General features: G+C 44.9%; 1 protein-coding gene across 11 annotated transcripts in view; it reads right to left on the bottom strand.

Moving 5' to 3' along the window:
• The window catches only part of plekha1b (pleckstrin homology domain containing, family A (phosphoinositide binding specific) member 1b), a 110,769-nt gene that overhangs the window by 22,273 nt on the left and 74,298 nt on the right, over positions 1-14,198 (bottom strand). For all 11 annotated transcript variants that reach the window (XM_038821398.1, XM_038821400.1, XM_038821396.1 and 8 more), the window contains one exon: positions 12,594-12,662. In XM_038821398.1, coding sequence (XP_038677326.1) covers positions 12,594-12,662 — 69 coding nt within the window. The remainder of the gene's footprint in view (positions 1-12,593; positions 12,663-14,198) is intronic.

Raw genomic sequence — 14,198 nt, 5'->3', positions numbered from 1 at the left:
CTTCTTTAAAAATATTGCACGTAAACGCAAGAATGGCTGTGCTTTTGAGAGCTCTGGCGCTACTCATTTTAATCATACTGCACAACCCAGGATTTGATCTGTGCGATGTTCCTGAAAGATTCTAGCTATATTTTGGTGATTGGGAGCAGAGTTAAGTCGTGAAACTCCTTGTTTGATTCAGGTGATCAGAGGCAGTCGGGATGGGCCCAGCTTGTGCTTTCGCTGGTGAGCAGGACTACCCTTCGGCAATGACGTTGGCATCGAGATGATGGCTGCCATTAAGTGAAATTATGTATAACGGTCTCGGCTCCCTAGAACAGGTTATTGGTATTCACGTTGATGAACTGCGAGATATCCGAAAAGAGAATGGTTGAAGTGGAGAAGAAAATTCTATAGATAGGGCCGTTTTCTCAGTGGGGGCTCACCTTCAGTCCTTAGAAATCCTGCTGCATGGTATGTGAACATCCTGGTTGATTCGGGAGATTGAGTATTTGAGCACCCGGTCTCCCGGGTGAAGCTGGGGATCAATTCCCAGCCGAATTTGTGAACTGGATGCGATGTTTTTACAATCTCGATTGGAGGGCTGGGCGTTTCGGCTTCAGTGGAACACATTGTATCCAATCTTCAAGGCCTGAAGTCGGTCGAGGGCTCCAACCACTGGTTTCATGTCATCTTTTTTGTGATGTTCATCGAGAAAGGTTGAAGGATATGAGTTGCGCCACAGTAGGGTAGCGGGGAGATGGTTTGGTATAGAGGTGGTTGATATGACCCTACAAGTCCTCATTGTAGGTGGGGAGACCCCTGTTAAAACTATTAGAATAGTGTTTTTCATTTGTACTTTTCTTGTACTGGGATTCTGGAGTTCCTGCTTATCGCCTGTGAAGGTACAGGCATACGGATGCTGGAGAAGACTGGGTTCCTTTCTTTTCCTGTGGATGGCGCCGGGAGTAGGTACTGGGGCAAGCTAGGGAATGGTCAGTTAATCCTTGGATATCTAGTTTTTCCTGGGTTCGTCCTCTATATTTAGTTGGCTATGCAGGTAGTGACAGTGGTCACTCAAGTGAGCTTAGGGCAGTTATAACTGTTTATACCTCAGTTGGGTAGAGGGTATATGTTGGGTGGTTGGTATGCTGGGTGGTGGAGGAGGTCACCCTCCCACGAGATGTCCCCTTTTGGGGGCTCTTGCCACAAGGGAGGTAGTAATAACAATAATAATCATCTTTATTGTGTCACAAGTAGGCTTACATTAACACTTCAATGAAGTTACTGAAAATCTCCTCGTTGCCACACTCGACACCTATTCGGGTACACGAGGGAGAATTCAGAATGTCCAATTCAGCTAACAAGCACGTCTTTCAGGACTTGTGGGAGAAAACCGGAGCACCCGGAGGAAACCCAAGCAGACACGGGGAGAATGCGCAGACTCTGCACTGTGACCCAAGCCGGGAATCCAATCCAGGTCCCTGGCACTGTAAAGCAAGAGTGTTAATCACTGTGCTACTATGCCGCCCATAACCTGTTGGCTTCTGAGTCGAGAACGAGTCGGAGTGCTTCGGTTCAGTGATGTTGAAGTCTTTCTTCGGTTGGAGGTTAGGCTGGATTGGGGGGGGGGGGGTAGGGATTCTTGAGGCTTGGGTTCCCCTGACAAGGTAGTATCCTGTTTCTTATGAGGTTATGCTGTTCGGTCCCGGTTATCTTTGTAAACGTGTACATTGTTAGACCTTGCTGGACGTCTACTGGCTAATCCCAGTGTTCCTTTCTTTCTGGGGTTTCCTTTCTTTAGCCAGATAGGAGGTGATGACATAGGCTCTGATTCGTTATATTTAATTCCGGAAGTTTTCCCTTATCTTGTCGGGAGAAAATCTGTATCTCCCTCTAGATATCCTGTTGATGGGTGTCTTGACGATTCTTCTTCTCTTTGTGGGTGGGATTTCTTCAGTGGAAAATGGTTTATATTTTCTGGTGTTAGTGGGGGCCTGAACGGTACCTCTGATTTGGTTGGAGAAGAGCGAGATCTGTTGTGTAACAAGTCTTGGCATGGCTCAAGTACTTTAGTTTACGGACTCCTGTTTACGAGAATATACACTGTCAAGCCAAGTCTTGTACTGGGGGCAGCATCCTGTTGTCCCCCTTCTCCTGGGTATTCTATCATTGCTTGGCAGTCTTGGACGGTTTTAGTTTTTCTTGTACTATAAGGGATCTCGTACACGGTGTAGCTTTCTCTTTTTTGCCTCAGTGGGCGTGCACCATAGGGCCATACGTTCATGGCTTTATCCTGAAATCCCCTACTCTTTTTGGTATCCTTTTATTCTTTCATTTTCGGTATGATGAGATGCCGACTATTTGCTGGTCTTGTGTGGTAGCACAGTGGTTAGCACAGCGTCAGGGTCCTGGGTTCGATTCCCAGCTTGGGTCATGGTCTGTGTAGAGTCTACATGTTCTCCTCGTGTCTGTGGGTTTCCTCCGGGTTCTCCAGTTTTCTCCCACAAGACCAGAAAGACGTGCTGTTAGGTGAATTGGACATTCTGAATTCTCCCTCAGGTGTACCTGAACAGGCGCCAGAGTAAGGCAACTAGGGGATTATCACAGTTACTTAATTGCAGTGTTAATGTAAGCCTACCTGTGACAATAATAAAGATTAGTATATTTGTGGGGGGGGGGGGGGGGGGGGGGAATGTGTTGCATACTCATGCGACTCAGCCAACGTTGTCTATCTCATATGCTGCAGGAAAGGATGTCCCGAAGCGTGGTACGTTGGCGAGACTATGCAGACGCTGCGACAACGAATGAACGGACATCGCGCGACAATCACCAGGCAGGAATGTTCCCTTCCAGTCGGGGAACACTTCAGCAGTCAAGGGCATTCAGCCTCTGATCTCCAGGTAAGCGTTCTCCAAGGCGGCCTTCAGGACGCGCGACAACGCAGAATCTCCGAGCAGAAACCTATAGCCAAGTTCCGCACACGAGTGCGGCCTCAACCGGGACCTGGGATTCAAGTCGCATTACATTCATCCCCCACCATCTGGCCCGGGCTTGCGAAATCCTATCAACTGTCCTGGCTTGAGACAATTCACACCTCTTTAACCTGGGGTTACCCCTATCTCTGGATCTGTAAAGACTGAATTACCTGCAAATGCTCGCATTCTAAGCATTGTCTGGCATCTTTGTACTCGTTGGAATTTAGAAGGATGAGGGGGGATCTTATAGAAACATTTAAAATTATGAAGGGAATAGATAGGATAGATGCGGGCAGGTTGTTTCCACTGGCGGGTGAAAGCAGAACTAGGGGGCATAGCCTCAAAATAAAGGGAAGTAGATTTAGGACTGAGTTTAGGAGGAACTTCTTCACCCAAAGGGTTGTGAATCTATGGAATTACTTGCCCAGTGAAGCAGTTGAGGCTCCTTCATTAAATGTTTTTAAGGTAAAGATAGATAGTTTTTTGAAGAAAAAAGGGATTAAGGGTTATGGTGTTCGGGCCGGAAAGTGGAGCCGAGTCCACAAAAGATCAGCCATGATCTCACTGAATGGCGGAGCAGGCTCGAGGTGCCAGATGGCCTACTCCTGCTCCTAGTTCTTATGTTCTTATGTCACTGGTATAGTTTTTTTTTTTAAATTCACTTTTTTCATAGAATTTACAATGCAGAAGGAGGCCATTCGGCCCATCAAGTCTGCACCGGCTCTTGGAAAGAGCACCCGACCCAAGGTCAACACCTCCACCCTATCCCCATAACCCAGTACTCCCACCCAACACGAAGGGTAATTTTGGACACCAAGGGCAATTTATCATGGCCAATCCACTTAACCTGCACATCTTTGGACTGTGGGAGGAAACCGGAGCACCCGGAGGAAACCCACGCACACACGGAGAGGATGTGCAGACTCCGCACAGACAGTGACCCAAGCCGGAATCGAACCTGGGACCCTGGAGCTGTGAAGCCATTGTGCTATCCACAATGCTACCGTGCTGCCCCTTATAGGGTGTTGGGTCGCTGGTTAGACCAGCATTTATTGCCCAACGCTAGTTGCTCTTCAGAAGGTGGTGGTGAGTTGGCTTCTTCAACTGCTGCACTCCTTGAGGTGTAGGTACACCCACTGTGCTATTAGGGATGGAGTTCCAGGATGTTACCCCAGCAACTGTGAAGGAGCAGCAATATATTTCCAAGTCAGGAGGGGAACCTCCAGGTGGTGGTTTTCCCAGGTATCTATGCCCTTGTCCTTCTAGATGGTTGTGGGTTTGGAAGATGCTCTAAGGAACCTTGGTGAGTTACTGCAGTGCATCTTGTAGATGGTACACACAGCTGCCACTGTTTGTCAGTGGTGGAGGGTTTGAATATTTGTGGAAGGGGGAGCAATCAAGCAGGGTGTTTGTCCTGGGTGGTGTTGAGCTTGGATTGGATTTGTTTATTGTCACGTGTACCGAGGTACAGTGAAAAGTATTTTTCTGCGAGCAGCTCAACAGATCATTAAGTACATGGGAAGAAAAGGGAATAAAAGGAAATACACAATAGGGCAACACAACATATACAATGTAACTACATAAGCACTGGCATCAGATGAAGCATATAGGGTGTAGTGTTAATGAGGTCAGTCCACAAGAGGGTCATTTAGGAATCTGGTGACAGTGAGGAAGAAGCTGTTTTTTAGTCTGTTCGTCCGTCAGACTTCTGTATCTCCTGCCCGATGGAAGAAATTGGAAGAGTGAGTAAGCCGGGTGGGAGGGATCTTTGATCATGCTGCCCGCTGTCCCCAGGCAGCGGGAGGTGTAGATGGAGTCAATGGATGGGAGGCAGGTTAGTGTGATAGACTGGGCGGTGTTCACGACTTTCTGAAGTTTTTTGCAGTCCTGGGCCGAGCAGTTGTCATACCAGGCTAAATTTTAAAATGTAAAAACAAATTAAAATCGAACTAAATAAAATAGAGATGGAGGGTCAGGTGGTGTATTATTCATTCATGATGTGGGAGCTGGTGGACCCCATCGTGGTTTCCAGTGAGCACGTCTGTAGTAAGTGTTGGTTGCTCGAGGAACTCTGGCTTAGAGTTGATGAGCTGAATTCTGAACTTCGGATGCTGCGACACAACAGGGAGGGGGAGAAATACCTGGACACTGTTCCAGGAGGCAGTCACACCCCTCAGATTAAATACCTTGAATTCGGCCAGTGGTCTGGGACAGGAGGATGTGGGTGTGAGTGAGGCAGGTAGAGGGATACAGGAGGAGATAGGGTTGCAGGAGCCTCAGTCCTTGAACTTGTCCAACAGGTTAGAGATTTTTGTTCCCTGTGTGGACAGGAACGGAGACTGGGATCTAAATAGCCAAGGATATGTGTCCTATCGAAAGGACAAACAGATAGGCAAAGGGGGCTGGATACCATTGTTCGTAAGGAATGAAGTTAAATCAATAGCAAGGAGCGATATTGGATCAAAAGGCACAAAATCTCTGTAGGTAGAGTTGAGGAATTGCAAAGATAAAAAGATCCTGATGGGAGTTATGTACAGGCCCCCTAGCAGTAGTCAGGATGTGGTATAGAAAATAAATCAGGAGATAGAAAAGGCATATAAAAAAGGCTATATTACAATAATCATGGGGGACTTCAATATGCAGGTAGACTGGGAAAATCATGTTGGTGGTGGATCCCAAGAAAAGGAGTTTGTGGAATGGCCAAGAGATGTTTTTTTTTGGTGATGTGTAATGAGGCAGACTTGATTAGGGAACTAAAGGTGAAGGAACCCTTAAGGAGCAGTGACCACCCTGCAATTTGAGGAGGAGAAGCTGGAATCAGATGCAACATTATTACAATTAAATAAGGGTAACTACAAAGGCATGAGGGAGGACCTGGCCAGAGTTGATTGGACAGGGAACCTAGCAGGGAGGACAGTCGAACAGCAATGGCAAGTGTTTTTGGGGTTATTCGGGAGGCACAACAGAAATACATCCCAAGGAGGAGGAAACATGCTAAGGGGAGAATAAGGCATCCATGGCTGTCAAGGGAAGTCAAGGACAGCATAAAAGCAAAAGAAAAATCATAGAAAGTGCCGAGGATTAGTGGGAAGCCAGTGGATTGGGAAGCCTTTAAAGTGAGCAGAGGACAACTAAAAAAGCAATCAGGGTGGAGAAGATGAAATACAAGCTAGCTAGTAATATAAAAAAGAATACAAAGAGTTTTTTTCAATATATGCAAGGTCAGAGAGGCAAAAATAGACATTGGATCAATGGTAGGGCTGGAGAAGTAATAATAGGAAATTAAGAAACAGCAGAGGAACTGAATAGTTACTTTGCATCGGTCTTCACAGTGGAAGACATCAGGCTCCAGGAGAATCAGGTCGCACAGGTGAGTGTAGTGGCCATCACTACGATGGTTCTGGGGAAACTAAGGTCTGAAGGTGGATAAAACATCTGCACCAGATTGACTACTCCCCAGGGTTCTAAAAGAGATAGTGGAGGAGATTGTGGAGGCATTGGTGGTGATCTTTCAGGAATCACTGGAGGCAGGGATGGTCCCAGAGGACTGGAAAGTGGCTAATGTAACACCGCTGTACTTGGGGGTGCATGATAAAATAGGACTGATTCAACATGGCTTCATCAAGGAGTGGCCATGTCTGACAAATCTGTTAAGAGTTCTTAGAGGAAGTAACAGGGGTGTTACGACAATGTGCATGTGATTTATTTAGATTTCCAGGAGGCCTTTGACAAAGTACTGCATAGGAGACTGTTAAATAAGTCAAGAGCCCACGGTGTTAAGGGTAAGATGCTGGCATTGCTAGAGGATTGGCTAACTGCCAGAAGGCAGAGTGGATAAAGGGGTCTTTTTCAGGATGGCAGCCGATGACTAGTGGTGTGCCTCAGGGGTCGGGACCACAACTTTTCACAATATACATTTAACCATTTGGAAGAAGGAACTTGTCAAGTTTGCAGATATGCAGAGGGACAGGCAGTATTGAGGAAGCAGGGGGGCTGTCGAAGGACTCTGACAGGTTTGGAGTGTTCAAAGAAGTGGCAGATGGAATGCAATGTGGTTAAGTGTGAGGTTATGCACTTTAAAAGGAGGAATGGAGGCATAAACTATTTTCTAAATAGGAAAATGCTGAGGAAATCAAAAGCACAAAGGGACTTAGGAGTCCTTGTTAAAGATTCTCTGAAGGTTAACGTGCAGGTTCAGTTGGCAGTTAGGAAGGAAAATGCAATGTTTGCATTCGTGTCGAGAGGGCTAGAATACAAGAACAGGGATGAACCTCCGAGGCTGTTTAAGGCTCTGGTCAGACCCCATTTAGAGTACTGTGAGCAGTTTTGGGCCCCGTACCCAAGGAAGGATGTGGTGACCTTGGAAAGGGTCCAGAGGAGGTTCAGAAGAATGATCCCTGGAATTAAGAGCTTGTCGTATGAGGAACGGCTGAGGACTCTGGGTCTGTACTCGTTGGAGTTTAGAAGGATGAAGGGGGATCTTATCAAAACTTGCAGGATACTGTGAGGCCTTGGATAGAATGGACGTGGAGAAGATGTTTCCACTAGCAGGAAAAACTAGGACCAGAGGGCACAATTTCAGACTAAAGGGATGAGCCTTTAAAACAGAGATGAGGAGGAATTTCTTCAACCAGACGGTGGTGAATCTGTGGAGCTCTTTGCCGCAGAAGACTGTGGAGGCTAAATCACGGTGTTTTTAAGACAGAGATAGATAGCTTCTTGATTAATGTGGGGACCAGCAGTTATTGGGAAGAGGCAAGAGAATGGGGATGAGAAAAATATCAGCCATGATTGAATGGCGGAGCACTCGATGGGCCAAATGGCCTAGTTCTGCCCCTATGTCTTATGGTAATGCCATTAAATGTCATGGGACGGTGATTAGATCTTCTCTTGGAGGAGATGGCCATTGCCTGGCATTTGTGTGGCGGGAATGTTACTTGCCACTCGTCAGTCCAAACCTAGATATCGTCCAGTCTTGATGCATTTGGGAATGGATTGCTTCTTTATCTGAGGAGTCACGAATTGTGCTGAACTTTGTGCAGTTATCTTCAAAAATCCCCACATCTGACCTTATGATGGAAGGGAGCTCGCTGATGAAGGAGCTGAATATGTTGGGACACTACCCCGAGGAACACCTGCAGTGATGTCCTGAAGCCGAGATGATCTCCAACCACCACAACCATCTTCCTTTGTGCCAGGTATGACCTCAACTAGCGGACAGTTTCCCCCCCACCCCCGGTTCCCATTGACTCCAGTTTAGCCTAGGCTCCTTGATGCCATATTCGGTCAAATGCTGCCTCGATGTCAAGGGCAGTCTCTCACCTTACATCTGGTATTCAGCGTTTTGTCCAGGTTTGAAGGAAGGTTGTATGAGGTCAGGTGCTGAGTGACCCTGGTGGAAACGAAACTGAGGGGCAATGAGCAGATTATTACTGATTTAAGTGCCTCTTAATAGCACTGTTGATGACTCCTTCCATCACATTGCTGAAGATGGGGAGTAGACTGATATGGCAGTAATTGGCTGGGTTGGATTTGTCCTGCTTCTTGGTTAGCACTGTTGCTTCAAAGTACCAGGGTCCCAGGTTCGATTCCCGGCTTGAGTCACTGTCTGTGCGGAGTCTGCACTTTCTCCCAGTGTCTGCGTGGGTTTCCTCCGGGTGCTCCGATTTCCTCCCACAAATCCCGAAAGACGTGCTGTTAGGTGGATTGGACATTCTGAATTCGCCCTCAGTGTACCCGAACAGGCGACTAGAGGCTTTTCACAGTAACTTCATTGCAGTGTTAATGTGAGCCAACTTGTGACAATAAAGATTATTAATTAATTAATAAATAAATACAGGACACCCCTGGGCAATTTTCCACATTGCTGGGTAGATACTCGTGTTGTAACTGTACTGGAACAGCTTGGCTAGGGGCGCGGCAAGTTCTGGAGCACAAGTCTTCACTTTTGCACATATGTGCTGGGCTCCCCCATCATTGAGGATGAAGATATTTGTGGAGCCTCCTCCTCCAGTGAATTGTTTAATAGTCCACCACCATTCATGGCTGGATGTGGCAGGACTGCAGGGCTTGGATCTGATGCATCTGTTGTGGACTTAATTAGCTCTGTCTATTACTTGCTGCTTATGCTGTTTGGCACAAAAGTAGTCCTGTGTTGTAGCTTCACCAGGTTGACACCTCATTTTTCAGGATGCCGGATGTTGCTCCTGGCATACTCTCCTGCACACTTTATTGAACCAGAGTTGATCCCCTGGCTGAGTGAAAATGGTAGAGTGGGGGATATGCCGGGCCATGAGGTTCCAGATTGTGGTTGAATACAATTCTGTTGCTGGTGATGGCCCACAGCGCCTCATGGATGCCCAGTCTGGAGTTGCTTGATGTGTTCGAAGTCTGTCACATTTAGCACGGCGGTAGTGCCACACAAGATGGAGGGTAGCCTCAATGTGAAGACGGGACTTTGTCTCCACATGGACTGTGCGGTGGTCACTTCTACCAAGGACAGATGCATTGCATCAGGAATATTGGTGAGGGTGAGGTAAAATTTGTTTTTCCCTCTTGTTGGCTCCCTCACCCACCTGCTGCAGTCCCAGTCTAGCAGCTATGTCCTTTAGCCAGCTCAGTCTGTGGTGGTACTGCCAAGCCACTCTTGTTTAGCTAAGGCTCCTTGATGCCATATTCGGTCAAATACCGAATGGTGATATATTGAAGTCCCCCACCTAGAGCATATTTTGCACCGATGCCACCTTCAGTGCTTCCTCCAAATGATCTTCGACATGGAGTACGCATTCATCAGCTGATGGTGGCCGGTACATGGAGCAGGAGGTTTCCTTGCCCATGCTTAACCTGAAGCCATGGGACTTCATGGGGTGCAGAGTCGATGTTGAGAACTCCCAGGGAAACTCCCTCCCAGCTATATACCACTGTGCCTCCACCTTTGCTTGGTCTGTCCTGCCGGTGAGACAGGATATACCCAGTAATGGTGATACTGTAGTGCTGTCTGGGATATTGTCTGTAAGGTATGATTCAGTGAGTACGACTGTCAGACTGTTGGTTAATTAGTCTAGGAGACAGCTCTCCAACTTTGGCACAAGCCGCCAGATGTTAGTAAGGAGGGCTTTGCAGCGTCAACAGGGCTGGGTGTGCCGTTGTTTTATCCGGTGTCTGATTCAATGCCAGGTAATCCGTACGGTTTAATTTCTTTTTTGTGATTTTGTAGCAGTTGAGTACAACCGAGTGGCTTGCTAGGCCATGTCAGAGGGCATTTAAGAGTCACCACATTGCTATGGGTCTGGAGTCACATGTAGGTCAGGATGGCAGATTCCCTTCCCTAAAGGACAATAGTGAACCAGATGGGTTTTTACAACAATCGATAATAGTTTCATGATCATCATTAGACTTGTAATTCCAGATATTTTATTGAGTTTAAATTTCACAACCTGCCGTGGTGGAATTTGAACTCGGGTCCCCAGATTATATCCTGAGTGTCTAGATTACTAGTCCAGTGACAATACCACTACTCCACCGCCTCTCCGAACACACCTGGGCAATTTTAATTTTCCGCATTGCCAGGTGGATGCCAGTGTTGTAGCTGTACTGGAACAGCCTGGCTTGTGGTGTGGCAAGTTCTGGAGCACAAGTCTTCAGTACTATTGCCGGAAAATTGTCAGGGCTCATAGCCTTTGCAATATCCAGTGCCTTCAGCCATTTCTCAAGTTGGGGGAGGTATGCATTGATGCACCCCCACATGGAGTGTGAAAATCATACGCTATATTTTCTTTGGCTGTATGAGTAGTCGCTACATGTGAACGTGTGCACCATTTTACCATGTTTTCATGACTTTAACCCCTTCTCTAACTTATTCCTTGTATAAACGGAAGCACCAAGTTTCATGATTAAGCTGAACTAACCGTTTGTGTTCTGTCGTTTTCTGTATTCATGTACACAGAAGCATTTATGCTGTACTGTACAAATTTGGAGGGTTTGTTGCCTTATTTGTCAAAATGGATAAACTTCAATAAAAATATATTTCAAAAATTGCAAATTTATTATTTTACCATACAGAACAAGTCTGGCCTCATTTTGTCCTGACTAAATCTGGTGAATTTAATCATAAATTCAACAGGTTTGAACTGGTTGGGATAATCTGGAGCAGAAGTTTAATGTTTCATGTATAAAGGAGAGAGGATCAGCTCCCCCCACCCCTCCCCAGCTAAACATGCCCCAGTTCTGTGCCAGAATCTTACCCTTGGGAGCACTAATAGCTTTAAGGCATTATTTCATATTTAAATTAAAGAATCAAACTCAATGCTACAGATTGGAGAAAGGAGTTACCATAAATTCAAATCAACTTCCTCAAATGGCAGAAATATTCGGCTTTTGCTACTAAATTGTTTTTTTAAAAGCTATACGAGGTGTATCTTGTTTCTACAAAGATTACCAATATTAGAAAGAAAGTCTTGCATTACACAACCCGTGTCCCAAAGTGCTTTATAGAAGTACTTTGTGACAAAGGAAATGTGGCAGCCAAATTGCACATAGCAAGCTATCAGAAAAAGTAATGACTCAGGCCACCAGATAACATGTTTTTTAATGTTAATTGAGGGATAAAGTATTGGTCAAGAAATTGAAAGAACTCCCTTCTTAGGTCCACCTAACCTATTTAAAATACTGTGGGTAACATGCCAATAACAAAATCTTTTTTCTTCAATAGGAGAATAGGTTGAAGGTGAGCCATAGTAAGCTTTCTGATTATTTTCTTATTTAAGTACTTATGGTTATTACTGCAAATATAAGCTAGCAAATTCTGGATTATACCATGTTCAGAAGCTGTAGATTATTTTAGAAGTAATCTTCACGAAACCTAAAGATGGGCAAAGCAAGCAAAACCTGCATCAGCCAGCATGTTTCCTGATACGATGTTTTATGCAGCTTGGTTACTGAGAACTGATCAATAAAGCCACGTCGGTGATTCGATTCAAATTAATTTTGTAATTCTGTGAACAGCCAGGGAGAATAATCACATGAAATAGTCAAGATTAATAATGACATACCAGATCAGATTTGTAATAACTTATGGGCCCTAACTTCGTCAGAGTGGCAACCTCCGTCAGACTGCCATTCTCGACGGACTTACCTTCCCCGAGATTCTGAAGCCCCTGCCTCATCCAACATTCCTCACTAAGGTTGGGTGGGACAGCATCGTCTTGGAGTAACTGGGGCACAGAGGTGTAGAGGTGTGTGTATATAGAGGTGTGTGTGTGTGTGTGTGTGTGTGTGTGTGTGTGTGTGTGTGTGTGTGTGTGTGTGTGTGTGTTCAGAGTAACTGCCAGGGTAAAACTTGCAGAACCATCTGAAGCTGGCTTCTCACCTCAGCACGTGGTCCAGAGGACGTTAGCACTTGTAGACAATTGCCGGGTAATCACTTGCATAGGAACTTCCCAGATGGATTCCCCAGTGCATCATTGGGATACCCCACAAATACGATGCTGGAAAACCAGGGAGTAATGTGCCAGGCTGAGAATTAATCAATACAGCCACATCAATGATTCCATACAAACTGATTTTGTAACTATGTGAACACCACTTACCAGGGACTACAGTAATCACACAAAATAGTCAAAATTAAATGTAACATACCAGATCAGATTTGTAATAACTAATGGAATTTTCATCTAGTATGAAATGTCTTCTTTTCCAGTTTTTCATCTGTAAAGATTAAAAACTGTAATTATAAATAAAGCAATTAAGTTAAAGCAAAATGCAGTCATTTAGATCATTTTCAGTTATAACCGCCGAATACCAATTATTTTGTCAGTACAATTCAGAGTTTGAGTTGTCTGGAAATAAAAATGGAAAAGTTGAAGGATAGAGGAGAGTGAAGCATTGAAATAAAGGGGCTAAAACTAGTAATCATGCATACATTGTTTCTGTCTTTGTAAAGACTTGTTGTATGAAGTTATGGAGCGGTGTTCTTAAATAGAACTTAATAGAAACATCCTGAGAAAATAAAGATTTCAAATAAATAATTTGGTAGTACAGAACCTGAGTATTGCTGTTCTGTCAATGCTTTTTGTCTAGTACTCATCAAGAATATTAATGTTTGTTAAGGGAAACAACAACTTTGTACTGTATGAAACTGTTTGTACTGTTGGCAAGGGACTCTAATGTGATAAGAGGCATTGCCATGGAGAATGCACCTATTAATGGTGACCTGACAGTTGACTACCAAGCATTATTTGAAAATTTAAACCAGGCAGATCGGCTTGGAATGGTCAAGGCATTGTCCTGAGGAATGAACCAGTGAATGTCTGTCACTTATTATGTTCAACTGAAACAGGTGCATTATGTGAATATGTTCTTTCCGTCTGCAAAGAAGAGCCCTATATATTAATTTTTGATATGCGGATGATACATTTGCTACATTTAAATCTACAGCAGCATATAATAATTTATTTGCACATCTTAATGGATTGCAAGGTTCAATAGATTCTTAATATGATCCAAGGCTAAAATGGCAATTATATTGTTAAACATGGTATGGGTACTTATAAATGGGTATGTGATTTGATCTTTTGTTAATTTGTCACCTTTAATTATTAATTTATCTTCAAAAAAATATAAATGGTAATAGCTGGGACACTGGGAAATTGGAATAGTGTTGACTGTGAACCCAAGTCAATAAAATTTTTCCAATAAAGAAAGCTTGTGTCTTAGGTTTAACTTCACTAACCGGCATGGATCCGGTTAATATCTGGCATCCTGTTAACAATGGGCTGTGGCATTACAGAGACATGGTGGCAATGGCTGGGACTTGCATATTCAAAAGGTACATGAACGGTAGAGAGGTACCTCTGGATGGCATTGGTACAATAGAGTGAGATGACCATGGTGCTAAAGATCAAGATGCAAAATCATTTTGGGTAGAGACAAGAAATAGTAACGGTAGAGATAGGTTATAGACCCCCTAACAGTAACCACAGTGTAAGACAGGCTAATCTGGAGAAAGAAAATCATTGAGACTTGCACCAAAAGGTATGGAAAATTTGAGGGAGACACAGTAGCAGAGCACTTAGCATAGTTGCTTCACAGCTCAGGGACCCAGGTTCTATTCCCGGCTTGTGTCACTGTCTGTGCGGAGTCTGCGCGCTCTCCCCGTGTCTGCGTGGGTTTCCTCCCACAATCCAAAGTTGTGCAGGTTAGGTGGATTGGCCATGCTAAATTGGCCTTGGGTTAGGTGGGATT

This window comes from Scyliorhinus canicula, chromosome 16 (assembly GCF_902713615.1).
Source record: "Scyliorhinus canicula chromosome 16, sScyCan1.1, whole genome shotgun sequence".
NCBI classification, from domain to species: Eukaryota; Metazoa; Chordata; class Chondrichthyes; order Carcharhiniformes; family Scyliorhinidae; genus Scyliorhinus; species Scyliorhinus canicula.
Note: the sequence above shows the minus strand (reverse complement) of the source record. Positions and strands in the feature narration are given on the sequence as shown.